Source organism: Chrysochloris asiatica, unplaced genomic scaffold (genome assembly GCF_000296735.1).
Source record: "Chrysochloris asiatica unplaced genomic scaffold, ChrAsi1.0 scaffold00004, whole genome shotgun sequence".
NCBI classification, from domain to species: Eukaryota; Metazoa; Chordata; class Mammalia; order Afrosoricida; family Chrysochloridae; genus Chrysochloris; species Chrysochloris asiatica.
Window position 1 is genome coordinate 33417626 of NW_006408522.1, and position 21715 is coordinate 33439340.

The 21715-nt window shown below is 39.3% G+C and overlaps 1 protein-coding gene across 1 annotated transcript; it reads right to left on the reverse strand.

The window, feature by feature from the left end:
• Window positions 1–21682, reverse strand: HAUS2 (HAUS augmin-like complex, subunit 2). Its single transcript, XM_006831889.1, has 6 exons — window positions 21590–21682; window positions 16773–16865; window positions 16354–16423; window positions 9876–10008; window positions 2636–2744; window positions 1–174 (listed from the first exon to the last, which is right to left on the reverse strand). The coding sequence occupies exons 1-6, from the start codon at window positions 21680–21682 to the stop codon at window positions 1–3; spliced, it is 672 nt and encodes a 223-aa protein (XP_006831952.1).
• Window positions 21683–21715: the final 33 nt, after the last annotated feature.

Genomic DNA, 21715 nt, shown 5'->3' on the forward strand with positions numbered 1-21715 from the left:
TTAACAATTTGGACATGAAGTTATAATGTCATGTTTATAAAGATAATTTTCTTCAGCTAATATTTTAGGGATACAAGAGGAAACTTCTTTTTGTTGTTCACGCCACTTCAGTATATTCTCTGCCAGTTCTTCTGTCTCAGTTACCAAAATATCCATCTTTGCTAAAGCCTTGCTCTGTGATATTTGAAGAGGAAAAAAATAGGAGAGAAATTACTTGCCTGTCATTAATTCTTCATTGTAGCACAAATAATTATGATACCCAAATTAACAATGGAACTTTTTCCAGCCCCCTAATGCAAAGACTCTGTAAGATCCTCTCCCACTTACAATCACACACCTTCTCTAGATGAGTTCATCTCTTTTGTCTTCAATTAATACCTCAATGTAAATGACTCTGAAATCTACATGGTCAAACCTAACCCTAATTCAGTCCCACATTTTAGTCCATTGCAACTTTCCATCTGGTCAGTCAATAAGATCTCAAACTCAATTTAACTGCAGTACAACAAACATTGACTGGGTATTTACTATGTTGTTGTTGTTAAGTGCCGTCGAGTCGGTTCCGACCCATAGCGACCCTGAAAAGATCTTTACTATAGCTGCAAGTAAAAAAAAAAAACCACAATAAACTTGTTAACTTCTTTGACCCATACTTACTTATTCCTTTGTTATTAAGTGCCATCAAGTCAGTTCCGACTCATAACGACCCGTTTAGGGTTTCTGAGGAGCAAGAGGGTGGATTGGAACTGCTGACTTTGTGCTTTGAAGTCCAGTGCTGATCCTACAGCACCACGCCAGAAGTCCATACTTGATCCTATTCCCCCTGAAGTCACCAAGGCTAGAAACTTTACTATACTAAATGTGTCCTGTCCAAACAGTAGCCAACATCTAGAAATTGTACCTTCAGAATCTCTCTAAAACCTACAGAATCCTTTGTCTTTCCATGCTTGATATCTTTTGTTTGAATAACCACAATTATCCTCCAAGTTTCTCTGCCTTCTCTTCTAACCCAGAGCTTCTCTCAATGTGCATAGGATTCACCTGAAGATCTTGTTAGCCTAGGCCTAGGGTAAATAAAATCTGCAATTCTCCACTCCCAAGAAGCTCCCAGGAGATGGCTGATACTTTGTGCCCACACTGAGTAGCGAGGCTCATTAAGACTTTTGTTCACGTCATTACCCCACTGTGCCCTTCACTTAAAAAAACAAAACATTCAGTACGTCCCTAACACTCAGAGATGGAGTTTAAACTCCTTACTTTGGTTTTCAAGGCATTCCATAAACTAACTCTGAGCTAATCTCCCCTCCTTTAAATAGGAAGTGGTAGCCAAGTGGAGTATAAATAACTCTTCCCAAACAACTGTGCTATATCGTGTCTTTATTCACATTGTTGCTTTTTTCTGAACTATTTTTCTCATGCATATTCAAGTCTTCAAAATTAACCTCACCACTCACAGACCTCTAAAACTACTGACTTCTTCCTACCTTCCTGTCCTACTCCCAATGCTCTTAAGTTGAAAGTCACCTCTCCCTTCTCTGTGTTCAACAGATAGCATCTTCTGTATAATTAATTTTCTGCTATATTTATTATGGAGTCCTGATGTGGCACTGTATGACAATGAGCTGGATAGCAAGATCGGTTTGAACCTCAAGGTCAGTGGTTCAAACTCACCAGTCGCTTCTTAGAAACCCTATACAGGGTCGCTGTGAGTCAGAATCTACTCAACGGCAATTAACAACAACATTATGAGCTGGTATTAAAAATCAAGATGCCTTTCTTTCTTACATAATTTTTCTTTAGAAATCATTTTACATACTTTTATTTAAAAAGTTAATAATTATGTGTTATATTCATTGTGTAAGAGGCAATCTCTGTCCTGAAAAGCATAAAATGTTCAGTGAGACAGCTATAGAATACATATTTTCTACTTTATATTATTGTATTTGTATAATAATTATGTTGTTGTTATTGTTGTTGTTAAGTGCCACGGAGTCGGTTCCAACTCATAGCGACCCTGTCTAGGATTTCCGAGGCGTGGCTGGTGAGATTGAACCGCTAACTTTGCAGTCCAGCACATTAACCCGCAGCACCACACCAGGACTCACTCAGCTCAGAATATTTACCACTAAAATGTTAAGCAAGGACATCATGGCAACCGAAAATAGGGTTTCCTAGGCTGTAAATCTTTACAGGAACAGAAAGTCAAAAGTGACTTTTTTCCTGTGGTGTGGCTGAATGTCTGAACTGCTGACCTGGCAGTTAGCAGTCCAGTGTTTATACTACAGTCACCAGGGTTCCTCAACAGTGAAGACAGACAGCTAAAAATATGTGAAAGTAATTGATAAGATGCTATCACAGGCAGCCCCTGGGATACAGCTGAGATCTGTTTCTGTGTCTTTAACAATTTGGAAATAGTTGAAAAAAGGTATATACTTAAGTGCAAGAAAAGGCTCAGAACCTTTTCAATGATTTAAAAGCTACACATGTAGCAAGTGAAGGTGACTGCGATGAAGAATTGACTGTGAGTTTTTCAATGATTTTGAAGTGAAGGCAAATTTAATAACGTAAAAGTACAAGCAGGAGTTGTCCATCAGTCAGACTTTTGTAACCTAGGACTATCTGCATCAACACTTACCAGGTTCTTTAGATTTGCATCTAAATGGGGGATATTTCTAATTGTTTCAAGATGACTTTCTAATTTCTCAATGAAATTCACTGCCAACTCCAGCAAATGTACCATGTATCTGGAAAAGGGGGTAAAAAATAAATAATTATTTGCGCTCTCCTTCTTTACTTTTGAGACAAGATAATTAAAATCAAGTCAATAACAATCTTTCCGTTTTTTTAAAAATTAGATTGTATTTTACTTAAATGAAAATCTGCCCCCTCAACAGAAGTAGGAATCAAATAGTGTCCTAGACTAGCCAATAACATTCTCGCTACACTCATGGGAATATTAGCAATAAAATGGTCCTTCCCGTTCACTTTAAGCAGGATTCAATTTGTCAACCAAATAGAGAACTAGAAAGAGACAACACTAACCTTAGCTGGATTCTAATGTTAGACAATCTCAATACTAGACAAATTACTTATGTAAGTGAAGGGTCTTTCCTAGATAAAATCTTATTCCATTTCAATCTACTCTTTCTCAGTGAACAGTGAGGCATAGAGGGACCAATGTACTTCATAGAAACAGTCTACACATAAAATTATGTCAAATTTTTGCATTTGCAAAATGCTTTAAAAGCATTACTCAATTCTACTTAGATGGTAGTACAATGGCAGTGTACTGCTATGAATATGAAGGAGCCCTGAAGGTGCTATAGTATAGGGTAAGTATTGGATTGCAGTTTAGCAGTTCAAACCCACCAGCCACTCCATGGGGAAAGGATGAGGCTGTCTGCTGTCATAAAGATTTATAGTCCTCAGAAACCCTATATAGGGTTGCTATGACTCAGAATATACTCATTGGCAGTGGGTTTGGGTTTAAGTACTAAATACAAGAATGGGATTTTGTACATTATTTTATTTTACTACAAAGTATATAAGACTCTCATACTTAAAAGAAGACACAGAAACAATCAATAAATAAGGAGGATTCAGATGCAGACAGTGCAGACCCAGTCAGGAGGCCAAGCCCCTGTGGGCCCAAGCGTTGTTGACCATCCAAACCATAGGCTCTGAGGATCAGACTCTAGCTACCTAGTAGACATAGCAAACTGTCCCTCATCTGATTATTCAGTAATGCTTGTTAGTAATCTCATACATGAGCCCTGGATATCCACAGACAAATGTAAAAACCTTCCCTAAAAGCCGAGACTGTAAATTCCAAAAAGGCAAGTCCGCCCCCCCCCCCATCCAAAAAAAAAAGCTAAAGAGGATAGAGAGAAACACTGTAAACTGATGATATATGGAGGGGATAATAATCAATGTAATGAAACAAGCTATATGAATGGTTGCATGTGAAGCTGATGATGTGCCCTGTAAACTTTCACTCAATCCAAAATAAAAACGTTTAAAAAAAAAAAAAAAAAAAAAAAGAAGACACAGATTTGCTCAGGGTTAGCTAGTGAGGGAGGGGTGGAGAAAGCAAGGTCCTAAATGCCAAATGCCTGCTTCCTTCATTTTATTAGCAATAACCTACATCTTCAATGTGATAGTTGCAATACTCCTCTGAAGAAGACAAGAGCAATAGAAATCATCTCCATTCTATGGATTGGGAACCAAGGTAAAGTTTGTCAATCGACCAAGGCTTTAAGGCACAGAAACAGCAGGCGAGACCAGACCCAGTTTTTCTCTACCTTAGTTGACATTATTTTCAACTGTCCCTGTTTAAACCCATACCCATCCATGCCATTCCCCAAAGAACTTTTATGTAGGTGTATAACCCACCACAGCAATGAAGTCAATTCTCTCATAGTGACCCTACACAGGGTTTCAGAGCCTGTGTCATGGATTGAATTGTGTTGCCCCCAAATATGTGTCAGCTTGTTTGGGCCATAATTCTCAGTAATTTGACAGTTATGATGATCTCCCATGATGTGGTCTGATGCGATGTAAACCTGTAAGATAAATCAATAAACCCATAATCCCATCATGACCCTTATCCAATGTAAGGGTGACTCCCAGGGGTGTGGCATGCAACACCTTTTAACTTATGAGATAAAAGGAGAGAGAAGTGAGCAGAGAGGGGGAACCACTACCACCAAGAAAGGTGAGCCTGGGCTAGAGTTGGTCCTTTGGAACTGGATCCCTGCACTGCGACGCTCCTAGATCCATGGATAGACTATTATTGTTAAAATACATGGAGATCTCTAAGAAACGCTGAGCCTACAGATGCTGAAAGCAAACTAGGGCCTTTTATCAAAGCTGGTGCTCTAGATTTGGACTTCTAGTCTCCCAAACTATGAAAGAATACATTTCTGTTTGTTAAAACCATCCATTTGTGGTATTTCTGTTCTAGCAGCATTAGATAACTAAGGCAGCTTGTAAATCTTTATAGGAGCAAAAAGTCTCATTCTCCTCAGAGTGGCTGGTGCATTGGAACCACCAACCTTGCAGTTAGCAGTCCAGTGCTTATCATACAGCGACACCAGAACTCATTATATACAAGTATGTTGTTGTTGTTAAGTGCTGTTAAGCTGATTCTGACTGAGATTGGCCCTGTATATGGTTCCAAGGATTAGCTAGTCGGTTTGAACCACCAAGCGTGCAGTTAATAGTCCACTGCTTATTCAACAGGGCCACTAGCAACACTGACTCAAGGATAAATTTACTTCATGGAAAAGTCCATATAAAATAAAAACATTTTTGAGAGAACAAACTAGATGGTAGATTGGGTAAGAATGCAGTGAGGAGCTCCATCAGCAATAAACAGAATACAGAACCAAGCAGGCTCAGGGGATGGTCCCAGAACTCTGAACCACATATAAAGGAATATTTAGAAGGTTGGAAGGCTTACAGCTCCAGGGGAATTTGTAATAGAAGCAAGAAATCCATTGCTTTCTAATTCAAGACGCTCAGCTGCTCCTGGAGCTGCCATATTGGATGATATCAAGTGGGGGAAGGATCAGAGCAGGCACGGACACCTGACAGAACCATGGAGATAAAGGTGTGGACAGTCTTTTTTTCCTATCTGTTCATTGGTCTCTCACTGTCTGCACACCTCCATTCTGGTGACTAGATGGGGTGCCTGAGTCAGTGGACATCCCACCCCCACACCCCAAGGATTCTATTATGCATGCACACAGAGCTCCTCAAAATTTAAAGTGACAGTTTCCACTTTAAACCAAACAGCAGCGCAAAACGGCCACAGCTGGCCCTGAACTGTTTATCGCTAGGAAAAAGGCCTGAACGGGGATTCTGGATCAGGACAGGCAGACTATAAAGGAAACAGGTCGAAAATTAAATCCTGAGATACATCACAATGACCAACAGTGGCATCTTGAAATGTCTCAGGAAGAAGAGTGAAAAGAGAAGCCCATATCTCCTGATCACATCTACCTGGAGGCAATCAGAAAACATAAGAAATATAAAGTATTAATGTCACAAATAACTCATGAAAATGACCAAAAAACAGAAACAGATGACCATATCAGCACATGTTCAGAAACAAGATAAAGTGATTGAAACAAATGAGTTGGAAGTAGACCTACACTCCATACTGGAAGGACATTTTGGAAATGCCTGAAAGGAATTCAGAAAAGAGATTATAAAATATATCAAAACACTATAAAATGGAGTTGAGAAAAATAAGGAAGAAGTCAGGAAAGCGCTACAGGAACAATCAAATAAGATAGATACAGCATTGGAAACAATTAAAAACCTACAGAAAGAGGTCCAAACGACTAATAATAGAATATCAGAAATGGACAATACACTAAAAGGGCAAAGGAATAGAACTGAAGAGATAGAAGCCAGAACTAGTGAGCTGGAAGATAAATCTCTCAACACTACTAAGATAGAAGAACAAACACAAAAAAGGATTAAAAAAATCTGAAGAAGGTCTAAGATTCATGCTGGACAACATGAAGAGGAATAACTTAAGAATTATCGGCATTCCAGAACAGGAAGAATCACACAAGTCCACAGAGGAGATAGTTGAAGAGCTTCTGGAAGAAAATTTCCCTGACATACTGAAAAGCAAAAAGATACGCATTCAAGAAGCTCAACGAACCCCAGGAAGGATAAACCCTAAAAGACAATCACCAAGACATATAATAATCAAGCTCTCCAAAATCAAAGATAAGGACAGAATCCTGAAAGCACCTACGGAAAAGAGAAGTGTAACATACAAAGGCAAGCAAATTAGATTAAGCTCAGCTCTCTCAACAGGAAAGAAGGCAATGGGGAGACATATATAAAACCCTAAAAGAAAAAAAAAAAAACTGCCAACCAAGAATCCTCTACCCAGCAAAGCTGTCAATCAAATACAATGGTGTAATCAAAATATTCCAGTATAAACAGAAGCTAAGGGATTTTGCTAAAGCCAACCCTACTTTGAAAAACATTCTAAAGGAAGTTCTGTGGACAGAGAACCAACAAGAACAGATAACAACCAGAGAATGACGTATGTGGCAGCCTTCACCCTGAACTCAGTCAACAAATGGAAGAGTCAAGAATAGATTAAGAGTGATTAACTGCAGTCTAGGAGCGGAGGTCTCTGGGACCACCAAGGGAGAAAAGCGGAGAGTGGGACCCTACCCAGAGAAGCAGTGACGCCAGAGTCGAAGGCGGAGATGATAATGTGGAGCGATGGAGCGGCTGGGGACTTTAGACTCAGAGAGGGAGAGGAGCTGTGTGCTGACGACCGGGGGACAGACTTGTAGGGTGTACCCTTTCGTTGGCTGATGATGCATGGAGGGGATTATAAACATGGCAAGGAAACGATATACGACAGGATGAATGTAAAGCTAATGCTCTCCCATGTAAACTATCACATAATTCACAATAAAACAACAAAAAAGAACAGAATAAAATCACAAGAACAGAAGATCTGGGAGGTCAGTCTACGATCAAAACAATTACAATGTGAAAGAAGGTAAACACAGAGAAACATAGATCCAGGTGGTGGGAAGGTCAGTTAGATTACAGGATAAAGTAGACTGTCTTAGATGGAGGGAAGAGTTAATGGAATATAAGATAACCACAACAGTGGGGTTGGGGTGGGGGCTTTAGTTCAGGTATTGGGGAGGGCAATACAAGAAGAAGAAGGAGGAGGTGGAAGAACAAGATAGATAGGAGAACACTGAGACAGGTTTGCATGCCCTAAGTGGGACAGAGGTAAATAGTGATGCAGGCTCAACCTTGGAACAACAGGGCTCTGGGCTACAGGGATCTAGGCACAGCTTGAAGAGGGAAAATAAAATGCTTGACTGGCTTGTGAATATTTGTTTCCCTTGCCTACTATTGTAAAATAGACACTTGAGTGGGATAGAAAGGAATGTCGGGAAACATGATTAGAGAAAATTTGCAAGCCTGTCTTCAGCCTTTAACTGATTGGAATATCTAAAAGGGGTTCTACAACTTGCCCAGTGAAATCGGCCTCTTGTAAAGCCTTTGCAGAGTATAGGACCTTAGGTGAGCCCCATCTAGAACCTTCTGAGGTGGGACATTACCACTAGCAAGGACAAGCAGACCAGCCTGGAGCAGCTTGGGCAACAGAAGATACATCTTCAAAGAAAGATCATCAGGAAAAACCCAAAACAAAAATGTCAGCATGACTGGCTACTACAAGAATAAGCAAGCTGTTCGCTGGAAAGCCATCAAGGCAAGCAATCAAGTTCCTTCAGGACAAACTGCCCTCTACGACCGAAACTCAAAGGGAACACACAAACAAGCATGTAAGCTTGCTGGTGACCACAATGGTCCACTGGTGAGTGGAAGAAGGGGTAAGGCAGCAATGAAGAAATGGGCTGAGTTCAACCACAGTTCACTGTCTCCCATTTACTTGGAGATGAGAGAGAGAAGAGGAAGGGCTGGTTGGTCCAAAGTGTGGTGAGACCTGAGGACACCTGAGTCCATGGACAAGGTCATAGTTACGGAGGGCTAGAACTGAGAGTGAAGCATCCAGCTGATCTGAAGTGAGGGGAGATGCACAAGCACACCCAAACTTGCAGATAGTACCCTTTTGACCTAGCCTCGATGGCTTGATAATCAGAACTCGACTAGAGGAAGATTACAGAAAAAAAAATTCTTTTTTTATGAAGGAAACAAGGGCAAATTGCTACAATTTGATGAACCTGACCTATACTCATGAAGGTAACAACTCTAAATACTAACAGAGAAGGAAGGAGTCTTCACATCAAGTATCAAAGCCATCCCCTCTGTACACAGGGTAGATAAGGACAGGCAACTTAGACATTGGCAACCTAAAATTAGGGGGTGATAAAGGCACAAAGTAACTGGCTTACAAGGTTTCAAGAGGGAGTTTAATTTAAGAGTGTGTGGGGGAAGAAGAGTCCCCAGTGAATAGTTTTCATCCTGTCTAGATGGGTCTGGTTAAAAGAGATGGGGATAAGATTCGTATGATTCAGTAGTGAATAATTGTTATCATGACCAACTGCAACTGTCACAATTGTAAAGATAGAAGTTTTGTAACAAAAACAGGGGAATGGTTAATCTTGCAGTCCAGAAACAGAGGACCCTAGGACCATCAAGGGAGAAGAGCACAAGCAGAATGCGGGACCTTATCTGGAGAAGCAGCGACGCCAGAGATGGAGGCAGAGATGGGGACATGGAGAGAGGGAGCAGCTGAGGACTTTAGATTCATGGGAGGAGAGGGACTGAGAGCTGGTGGCCAGGAGGCTGACTTGCAGAATGTGCCCTTTAGAGGTGTAATTCATTATATATGCTTGATTTTTTTTTTTTAATAGCTAAAGTGAATAGAGAGAAATACTGTTAACTGATGGTACATGGAGGAGAGTATAATCATTGAAAGGAAACAAGTTGCATGATTTGTTGAATGTAAAACTGATGATCTGCCCTGTAAACTTTCACTCAATCCACAATAAAAACCTTAAAAATATAAAAAATATACAAAAATAAAAACATTTTTTACTTTGCTGCATGTGTGGACCTAATTCCTTTCCTAAGGTCATGATTTTAAATTTTCCAGAAAACAATGGCCAAAAGCAATTCCTTTCTCTTCACCATAGCTATAATTGTTTCAAAGCAAAGGATTTTCTTTCTGGTTTAATGAATCAGCATTAATAATTATGTAAACAGATACAATGACTGACATATTGTTTAGTAAAACTATTACTAAGTAACTACTCATCTAAATAAAAACACAAATTATGTTAATTACTAAAACAAACAAAAACCATCTTCAGAGTATAAGTGTAAATCTCTTCCTTTTTATTTCTCAGTCTTACTTGTGATAAACAGCTTCAATAGGCAAGTTTTCCAGGCATATGGGTTTCAGAAGTCTCTGCCTGAGGGACCTCTTCTCTTTTAGCACTGCTTCCAAATGATTATTCATACTTTGCAGGATGTGACATTTCTCAGCTACACAAACCAAAAATAGGAAGTATAAATAGCAATACAAGTAAATTTTGGAATCACAGATAATTTCTTCTTTGCTCTGGTTTAATACTGCCTATGCCAAATCCACCATTTCCCTCTTAATTCTTCCTTTTGCTGTTTTTGATACCAATACCAGTTTCAATGTCAATGACTTTCATTAATTTTCCTACTGACAACCAAATCCTGTGCTAAAATCTTTCTCTGTGTTTCTTAGCTGTACTCCCAGAGTCCATTTAATCACAGCAATATGTCTTCTCATTTCTTGAATACTGCTTAGTTGGGCATTCATTGTGGGTCCAAATAAAACGAAGTTCTTGAAAACTTCAGTCTTCTCTCCGATAATCATGATGTTGTTTGTTGGTCCCATTGTGAGGATTTTTGTCTTATGTCAAGGTATAATTTATACTGAAGATGGTAGTCTTTGATATTCATCAGTAAATGCTTCATGTTCTCTTCACTTTCAGCAAGCAAGGTTACATCATTTGCATACTGGTGGTGGTGGTTGTATGCTATGGAGTTGATTATGACTCATAGTGACCCTACATAGTGTTCCCAAGGCTGTAAATCTTTATAGAAACAGAAAGCCTCATCTTTCTCCTGTGGAACTGGTAAATTCAAACTACTAACCTTGCAGTTAGTGGTCCAGCTTGTAATCCACTGTACTACCAAGGCTCCTTCCTTGCAGGATATTAAAGAGTTTACCTCCAATCCTGATGTCACTTCTTCTTCAGATAGTCCTGCTTCTTGGATAATTTACTCAGCATATAGACTGAATAAATATGGTGACAGTACAAAGCCCTGGCATACACCTTTCCTGATTTTAAACAACTCATTATCCCCTAACTCTGAACGAATGCCGCTTGGTCTTTGTACAGGTTCCACATGAGCACAATTAAGTGTTCTAGAATTCTCATTCTTCACAATGTTATCCATAATTTATGATCCACATAGTTGAATGCCTTGGCATAGTCAATAAAACATAGGTAAACAACTTCTATTCTATGCTGTAGCAGATCCATCTGACAACATTAATGATATCTTTAGTTGTATATATTTGGAATTTGGCTTGAATTTTGGCAGTTCTCTTTTGATATACTGCTGCAATGGTTTAATTATCTTCATCAAAACTTTACTTTCATGTAATTATTAATGATATTGCTTGATGATTTTTACATTCTGTTGGATAACAATTTTTTTGGAATAGGCACAAATATAGATCTCTTTCAAACAGTTGGCCAGGAAGCTATAAATGAGTGAGAACTTCCAGCATAGCGTACGTTTGTTGAACATCTCAACTGGTATTCCATCAATTCCTGGAGCCATGTTTATCGCTAGTGCCTTCAGTGCAGCTTGGAATTCTTCATTCCTAATACCACTTCTTGATCATATGCTAACTCCTAAAATGGTTGAACATCGACCAATTCTTTTTGGCACTGCGACTAAGTATTGCATCCATCTTTCTTGATCCTTTTCTGCATCGTTATCTTGCCCATGTTTTTATTGTTAGGTATCACTGAGTTGGTTGTGACTCATGACCTGTATAGGGTTTCCAAGGCTGTAAATTTTTACATGAGCCAAAAGCCTCATCTTTCTCCTGTAGAGAAGATGGTGAGTTTAAACTGCCGACTTTGTGGCTAGCAGTCTAGTGCTTATTCTGCCCACTGTTAAGTGTATTGTTGTTGTTGTTATGTGCCGTCGAGTTGGTTCCGACCCATAGGGACCAACTCGAGATTTGGTTTGATTTACAAGGCTGTAAATCTTTACGGGAGCAGAAAGCCTCATCTTTCTCCCGTGGAACAGCTGGTAGTTTCGAACTGCTGATCTTAAAGTTTGCAGCCCAATTAGTAACCATTACGCTACCAGAGCTCCTTGTTAAGTGCTGTAGTCAGTTCCAAATCATAGTGACCTTGTATCAGGTTTCCAAAGAGCTGCTGGTGTGTTTAAACCACTGACCTTGCAGTTCAAACTGACCTTGTGGTCCAGTGCACTTTCCTGCCACATACCACACCAGGACTCTTAATCTTGCCCATGTTGTTTTTATTGTTAAGTGCCGTTGAGTTGGTTCCGACTCATAGAGACCCTATATAGGATTTCCCAGGAGTGGTCTGAACCACCAACCTTGTGGTTCAAACTGATCTTGTGGTCTAGTGTGTTTATCCCACAGCACCACACCAGAATCCTTCAATATTGAAACTCAAGGTTTAAATTTTTTTCTCTAGTTCTTTCAGCTTGAGCAGTGCCAAGCATGTTCTTCTCTTTGGGCTTTCAAACTCTAGATTTTTGCACATTCCATGTTCATAAACTGGAAGATTTTAAATTGTTAAAATGCCAATGCTATTCAAAGTGATCCACAGATTAAATGCAATTCCAATTAAAATTTCATCAGCCTTTACAGAAATAGAAAAACCAATCCTCAACTTTATGTGGAAAGACAAAAGGCCCAAATACCTAAAATGATGCTGAAAGAGGTGAAAAAAATAGGACTGTTAAGCCCCCACCTCCTTTGTGTTGTTGTTAGATGCCATCGACCATCGAGTCTGTACTGACCCACAGTGATCTTATGCACAACACAATGAAATACTGCCCGGTCCTGGGCAGTGTTGTATTTCATGACATATCTTGATATGTTCTTTTTGATGATGAATGCAATGCCAATTATCTTCAATTTGTCATTCCCAGCATAATAAACCATGTGACTGTCAGATTCAAAATGGCCAACACCAGTCCGTTTCAGCTCACTAATGCCTAGGATATCTACGTTTATGAGTTCCATTTCATTTTTGACAATTTCCAATTTTTCTAGATTCATACTTTGTACATTCCATGTTCTGACCATTAATGGATGTTTACAGCTGTTTCTCTTCATTTTGAATTACATCCCATCAGCAAATGAAGGTCCCAAGAGCTTTACTCCATTTGTGTCATCACTGTCAACTCTACTTTGAAAAGGCAGCTCTTCCCTGTCGCTTTTTGAGTGCCTTCCAACCGGAGGAGCTCATTTTCTGGCACTATATCCAATAGCGTTTCACTGCTATTCATAAGGTTTTCAGTGAGTAAATATTCATAAGCAGCCCATCTCTCCTTTCTAGCCTGTCTTCATGTGGAAGCTCATGTGAAACCTGTCCACCGTGGGTGACCCTGCTAGTATTTGAAATATCTGTGGCATAGCTTCCAGAATCATAGCAACACACAAGCTACCACACAGTATAACAAACTGGCAGACGAATAAATGTTGACCTCTAAACATTTACTTGCTCCACTCATACACTAGCATGTATCAAGACTTTATTTCTCCTACTGGCTGTATGAATGGATCACATTTTGTTTATCCATTCATTTGTTGATGGTGTCCAGGTTGTTTCTACCTTTTGCTATTGAAATAGGGCTATAATAAACATTGGTGTATGCTTCTGTTTAAGTCTCTGCTTTTAATCCTTTTGGGTATATACCTAGGAATGGATTGGCTAAGTCAGATAGTTTTATTTTTTATTTTCTTGAGGATAATCCCCCACTCCAGTTTCCCACAATGACAGTTACCATTTTGCATTCCAAATAATAAGGGTTCCAATTTCCTCACACCCTGATATTAGCAATTTTCTCTTTTTTTTAAAATCTCAAGTCATCCTACTGGGAGTGTAATCTCTCCTTGTGGTTTCGATTTGCATCTCTCTGATGGCAAATGACATCAAATTTCTTTTCATGTTTGGTAGTCATTTGAACGTCCTCTTTGTCTTTTTGTCCATTTTTATTTGTTTTTGTTGTTGTTGTTAAGTACCATGGAGTAGGTTCCGACTCATAGCGACCCTGCACAGGGTTTCTGAGGCTGTAAATCTTTATGGGAGCAGAAAGCCTCCTTTTTCTCCCTCAGAACAGCTCGTAGTTTCAAACTGCCAACCTTGAGGTTAGCAGCCCGATTCGTAACCACTAAGCTACCAGAGCTCCTTGGTGGGTTTTTGTTGTTGTTGTTAAGTTGTTAAAATTTTATATATTTTTGGTTATTGATAGTTGTTGGACATACGTTTTCTGATACATACGTTTTCTGAAGATGGTCTCCCAGTCAGCTGCTTGTCTTTTCACTTTTTTGGTAAAGTCTTCCAATGAACAAATATTTTTTATTTTATCTATTTAAAAAATTATTTTAATCATTTGATGTTTGTGTTTTTGTTATTAGATAATCTGTTGTTGAAAGTTAGGCTTGACAAGTGTTGCCCCTACTTGTTCTTCCTTAATACATTTTGAATTTGTTTCTATGTATTATGTGAGGCAAGGATCCATTTTAATTTTTCAGCATACAGATATCTAATTTTTCCACCATCATTTATTGAAGAGAATCTTCTTTTTCAATCAAATGGACATAACACACTTGTCAAAAATCAGTTAATCATAGATGTGTGGGTTTATTTCTGGACTCTCAATTTTATTTGTCTATTGTTATGCCTTGGAAATCCTGTGCAGGGTCACCATGAGTCAGAACTGACTCCACCACGGTACTTGACAACAACATACCTGTACCAGGCCATTTGTTTGTTTGGTTTTGAAATTTTTCACTGTGAAATGAGTGAAGGTTTACAGAGCAAATAATCAGTTTTATATGCAACAAATCACACACTTTGTTTCATCTCAATAATCGCACTCCCCTCCACGGAACAATTTACCCCACTTCCTCCCTGCACTTTGTATTTCTATTCCACCCACCTTCTCAACTCCTCTGATCCTTGTCACTAGGTAAGTGTTGTTTATATCATGAATGGTTGACCATCCCATGGAGCATACCTCACTAATGTTGTTTTCTGTACTATATACCTATCCACCATTTGGCTGAAAATTGGACAAGGATGAGTTCCATTCCAGAGCTGAAGGGTGGCTGAGGGTCATAGTCTCAGGTTCCTCCAGTCTCTTTCTCACCAGTTAAGTGCAGTCTTTTTTATTTTGTAAACAATTTTGAGCTTTGTTCCACATTGTTCCCCACTCTATCTGGGATCTTCTAAAATGATCCTTTTCAGAGCAGTTGTGTACAGGGCTGTTTTGATTACTATATATATAGCGTTGTTGCAGTCAAGTTAGTTACAGCAATCCTGTAGAGGGTTCTTGAGGAGTGCCTGGTGGGTCTACCATAGACCTTGCGATTCACAATCCAATTCTTATCCTACAGCACCATACCAGGACTCCTGTGTAGTATCTGGATTTGTTGTTAAGTACCATCCAGTTGGATCCAACTCATAGCAACCTTATATATAGGGTTTCCAAGGAGTGACTAGTGGGTTTGAACTGTCAACCTTTTGGTTAGTAGACCAGTGCTTACCCTACAGCAGGAAGTATAAGTCCTCCTTCTTTGTTTCTCTCTTTCAGCATTCTTTTTAGCTATTTGGAGCTTCTTGCCTTTCCAAGTTGAGGACTGCAATGAATCTACAGATTGCTTTTACTAGTATTAACTTCCTAACAATATTAAGTCTACCAAGCCATGAACATGTTTTCATTTACTAATGTGTTCTATAGTTTCCATTGTATAAATCCTTCTAGGTATTTTATTCTTGTAGATGCAATTATCAATTAAATTGTTCCCCTGATTTCCCTTTCAAATTTCTCATTGCTGGTGTATGGAAACCCAACTGGTTTTTGTTTGTTGATCTTGTACCCTGCAATTTTGATAAATTCCTCTATTAACTCTAGATGTTTTCTTATGGACTCTTTGGACCAACATTCTTTAGTACTTTGCTCTTTTCATGTAACAATATACCCTGGAAATCATTCTGTATGAGTTCATAAGAACCTTCCTCATGCTATAGAGTATGTGTGTAATGTTACTAAAGTTTATTCAACCAATTTCCTAAGCACTAGCATTTATGTTGTCGCCAATATTTCCAATCACAAATAATGCAGAAATTTATAAAGTTGTGCATATATAATTTTATATTATCAAGGTATCTCTTCAGGGTTATTTCCTAGGAATAGGATTGCTAATTCAAAGGACAAATGCAACTGCCTACAACATGAATACAGAAATTGCCCATTATACCCCTCTTTGTTCCAGTAAGTTACAAGTTTTCACTATACATTCTCTATTATAACAATACTAACTGCCTCCTATCCATTCCTTAGGTTCTCCTGGCTGTACAGAGTTCCCAACTTGTTCACTTTTCATGCTCTTTGCACTAGTCAAGATTACAGAATTTTAATTTAAGCACAGAAATAGGAGACTTTGTTAGCCTTTGGGCAATACCTAGACAAACTATGGCATATCATAATTTTGCTGACTTGTTGCTTACATAAGGTAACCCAAGAAAAATCTTAAATCCCAGTGATTACCCACTTGACCAAACCACTTACCTAAAAAGAAAGGATGAATAACATCTGCTGTATCTTTTTCTAGTTTTAAGAGTTCAATTTCCAAGTTTTTCTATATTAGGAACAAAAGTAGTATTTAGTTCATTCAGAAAGTAGACTGAAGAAAAGGCTTAGTTTTTTATAAAAATGAACAGCCTTTAACCCAGGAATCTAAAAGGTGTGGGAAGGTGATTTTTATGAGAGTCCAGCAGATTTATTAAACCTTTTCATTCTGGTGTTCAAACCCTGCGGCTGCTACTGCTATTAACTTCTGTTACTATTATTACTATTATTATCACTACAAATAAATAACCTGTTCAAGCTATGTGCCAGACACTGAAGTACAAGAACTGCTGATGTTAGAACCAATTTTGAGTTTTTCTGTACTAGAATTAGAAAATAAAAAGTCCAACATAATTTACCTGGTAGATTTCAGCTTGAGTATTTGTGATCTTCTGTACTCTGGAGAAGTTCACAAAGCAAGAAGGTGATTTCTTAGGTATATTTAACATCTCCTATTGGTAAAAGAACAGAGAAGGCGGTGGTACGTCACAAAGTTTTTGTATGCATTGAAACAGCATGTTAATGGGTTTACAATATGAGACATAAATTTGTATTATGTCCAACAGTGTTCTTGAACATGAAGTACAGAGTAAAACAGTAGCAATGTACATTTCTTGTTTTTAAAACCTTTACCATCACAAATCACTTGTCCAAATATTTAAAAAATAAAAACAAGACTTGATGACTTTGTATTACTGTCTAATGTCTTTGGACCATACATAATAGATCTGCATTACTGATTTTTATAGAGGATTCTAATGCTGAATTTGTTGGGAGAATTTTCTCTATACTTTCAAATGACCCAGACTCAGTCTTTCTGATCTTTCTGGGGTTAAAAGCACTTTTTCCCTCCATGGAGTCATTTCAATGATTCACTAAATAACCTCTACGGGTTACAAGTCATTCATACTACCTCTGTTTATATCTCTAATCTCTTAGAGGAATGTTTGAATCCAAGACTAATTACTCTTCTCAAAAGAATAATGTTTAATGTTTACATTTTTAAATCCATTTTTTAGCTAAGAACATGTAAGAGAAGCTGGAGAGAAAATAAGAAGGTTCAAGAAAGGGATAGCTAAAAAGAGAGAAAAGAGCAAGGTGCTAAATTCCTTATTAAACAGAAATTCTACTAGAAGATTGTGGCTATCCCTATACTTTCTAAAAAAAAATCTGCAATTGGGGAGTACTGACGTTTTACCTTTCACTAGTGCTCTGGTAGCGTAGTGGTTACGAATCGGGCTGCGAACCTTAAGGTCAGCGGTTCGAAACTACCAGCCGCTCCGCGGGAGAAAGATGAGGCTTTCTACTCCCGTAAAGATTTACACCCTCGGAAACCCTGTACAGGGTCGCTATGGGTCGGAACCGACTCGACGGCACTTAACAACAACAACAAGTGCCATTATTATGTGGAGGCTTTTTAAAGTGTGTAGAAAAATTCTATTATCTTTCAATCCATTTCGCCCCTAACTCTTTGAAGCTGCTTCATATGTTATATACTTTACATTCCACTGGGACAAAGGGATAATGAAAATGAAAGGATCCTAAGGAAATGGTGTCTTTATAGGGTGTTTCTGTTTTCTCTGCTGCTAGGCACAGCAGCCTGAAATTCAGGACCTTTACATGCAATGGCACTTAACAACTAGAGTCCCTGGGTTGTGCAAGAGATTACTGTGCTCAACGGCTAACTGAGATTTCAGAGATTGGAGTCTACCCAGTGATGCCTCAGACCAAATTCCTGGTGATCTACTACTAACAATCTGCCACCGAAAACCAAATGGAGCACAGTTCTACTCTGATCCAGGAGTCAAAATCAACTCAACAGTCACTGGGTTTTAGTGGCTCAGTGGTTAAGCACTCGCCTGCTAAACAAAAAGTTTACAGTTCAAACACACCAGTGGCTCCACAGGAGAAAAGAGCTTTCATCTGCTCAGCTAAAGATTACTTTGAACCACAAGGTTGGTGGTTCGAGCCTAAAAGCTGCTACGAGAAACATGAGGCTTTCTGCTCTCACAAATATTTACAGCCTCAGAAATCCTATACAGGGTTGCTATATATCGGGAAGGAGATCTGCTAATCCTGCAGCACCACACCAGGGCTCCTAGGCAAAGAACTGTTATTAAATGTCTTTGAGTCAGTTCCAACTCAAAGCAACCCTGTATAGGGCTTCTGAGAGGCAGCTGGTGAGTGTGAATCGCTGAAACCGACCTTGCAGTCCAGTGCCTTAGACGGCAGTGCTAAACCGAGACTCCAGCAAAAGGCCTATAAGGTGAATAACAACATCAGGGAAGTAAGCACTCAGAACAATCAACCATTCAAGATCAAAAGGGTAGCATTTACCTAGGAATAAAGCTCTAAAGGCAAGAAAAGATAAGAAAGAATGGTAAGCACAGGAAATGGGAAGAATACAGCTACACTGTGGGGTTTACATCAATGTCACAAAACAAAATGTGTATGAAGTGCTGAATGGAAAACAAATCTGCTCTGTAAACTTTCACCCAAATCAGAATATAAATAAATAAGATGCCTCCCTCTCCCTGCACTTTACTGTATCTAAGCTTTTCCTCCCCAATATGTTTCAATACTTCCTAAAACACGAGCATTGTTTGAGATTAACTATCTACCATACTACCTTGCCCAGGCGTCCACCACACCACATGCACAGGGGATATCACTGGATGAAAAAAGTGGGGAAACACTGCTCTATTTTACCTCCCACCTATTGCACACGCAAAAAAAAAAAAAAAAGTCTGCTGGAAGCACCATCTACTCCAGAGCCTACTTTCGAAAAGCCCCCATCAGAAGGGTTACTGTTGTAGCCTAAGAGAGGGCTCCATTCACCTTTAGTACAGTTCAGTCTCCTTTTAAACAACATAAAAGACAACTACACAAAAGGACCTCACCAGATGGAATACACAGAAATCAAATTGACTACATCTTCGGAAAGAGATGGTGGAAAAGCTCCACATCAGCCAAAACAAGGCCAGGGGCAGACTGTGGAACAGACCATCAATTGCTCAGATGTAAATTCAAGCTGACGCTGAAGGAAATGAAAACAAGTCTCTGAGAGCCAAAACATGACCTTGAACAGATCCCATCTGAATTTAGAGATCATCTGAAGAAAAGATTTGATACATTAGGCACTAAAGTCCGAAGACCAGAGGAGATGTGGGATGACATCAAGAACATCATACAGGAAGAAGGCAGAAGATCACTGAGAAGACAAGAGAGAAGGAAAAGACCAAAGTGGATGTCAGAAGATACTCTGAAACTTGCTCTCCAACATACAGATGCTAAAGCAAATGAGTGAGTGAAGAAGTGAGGAGGTACAAGAGTTGAACAGAAAATGTCAAAGGTCAGCTCAACAAGACAAAGTCAAATATTATAACAAAATGTGCAAAGACCTGGAGTTAGAAAAACCAGAAGGGAAGAAAACACTCAGCATTTCTCAAGCTGAGGGAAGTGAAGAAAAAATTCAAACCTCGACTTATGGCATTGAAGGATTCTCTGGGCAAAATATTGAATGATGACAAACGCATCAAAAGAAGATGTAATACAGAGTCACTGTACCAAAAGAAAATGGTTAATGTTCAACCATTTCAAAAGACAGCATATGACCTAGAGCTGATGATACTGAAAGATGGTACACTGAAGGCACTGGCAAAGAACAAGATACCAGGAATTGATGGAATAAAAATGGAAATCTTTCAACAAACTGATGCGGCACTAGTGGCACTCACTTATCAATGCCAAGAAATTTAGAAGACAACTACCTGGCCAACGGACTAGAACATATCCATATTTGTGCCCATTCCAAAGAGAGGTGTTACAATGGAATGTGGAAATCATCAGACAGTATCACTGATATCCCATGCAAGTAAAGTTTTACTAAAGGTAATACAGAAATGGATACAACCATTCATTGACAGAGAACCTCCAGAGGTTCAAGCCAGATTCAGAAGAGGCCGTGGAACAGGGTTATGATTGTTGATGTCAAATGGATCTTGGCTGAAAGCACAGAATACCAGAAAGATGTTTACCTTGCTTTATTGACTACACAAAGGCTTCTCATTGTGTGGATCATGACAAGCTATGGACAACATTGCAAAGTATAAGTATTCTGGAACACTTAATTGTGCTCATGAGGAACCTGTACATAGACCAAGAGGAAGTTGTTCGAACACAACCAGGGAACGCCAAATAGATCAAAATTAGGAAAGGTGTGTGCCATGATTGTATTCTTTCACCATACTTACTCAATCTGTATGTTGGACAAATTATCTGAGAAGCTGGATTATATGAAGAAAAACGTGGCATCAGGATTGGAGGAAGACTCATTAACATCCTGCGATTTTCAGATGATACAACCTTGCTTGCTGGAAACAAAGAGGACTTAAAATACTTACTGATGAAGATCAAAGACCACAGTCCGGTATGGGTTGCATCTCAATGTAAAGAAAACCAAAATCCTCACCACTGGGCCAATAAACAACATCCATATAAATGGAAAAAAAATTGAAGTTGTAAAGGACTTCATTTTGCTTGGATTCACTATCAACACTTAGGAAAGCAGCAGTCAAGAAATCAAACGATGTATTGCATTGAGCAAATCTGCTGCACCAGACCTCTTTAAAGTGTTGAAGAGCAAAGATGTCAGTTTGAGGACTAAGGTGCACATAATCTAAGACAAAGTATTTTCAATAACCTCATATGCATGCAAAAGTTGGATAGTGCATAAGGAAGACTGTAGAAGAATTGATGCATTTTAGGTATGGTGTTGGAGGAGAATACTGAAAGTACCATATACATTCAGAGTGCTCCTTGGAAGCCAGGATGGCCAGACTCCATAGCTCTTACTTCGGACATATTGCAAGAGGGACCAGTCACTGGAAAAGGATATCATGTTTGATAAGGTGGAGGGTCGAAGAAAAAGAGGAAGACCCCAGCGAGATGGATTGGCCATGTGGCAACATCAATGGACTCAAGCGTGGCAACAACGGTGAGGTTCGCCCAGGACCGGGCAGTGTTTCATTCTGTTGTATATAAGGTCGCTATGCGTCGGTACCGACTCGATGGCACCTGACAATAAGTCTCCTTCGCTCACATTCCCTCCACATCACAGCCGCCTGTGTCGTCACCGTGGGTACCCCCTTGACGACGCCATACCCTTCCCACGTACCTGTGTGACCAGACCTGAAGTTACGAAATGGCCCAACAGTAGTCCAGCAGCGTTTGGCGTCGAAGCCGGGTCCCAAGGGTTGGCGGTAGGCATGGTTCGGACTCACCACCAGCGGTGGCTCGGAGG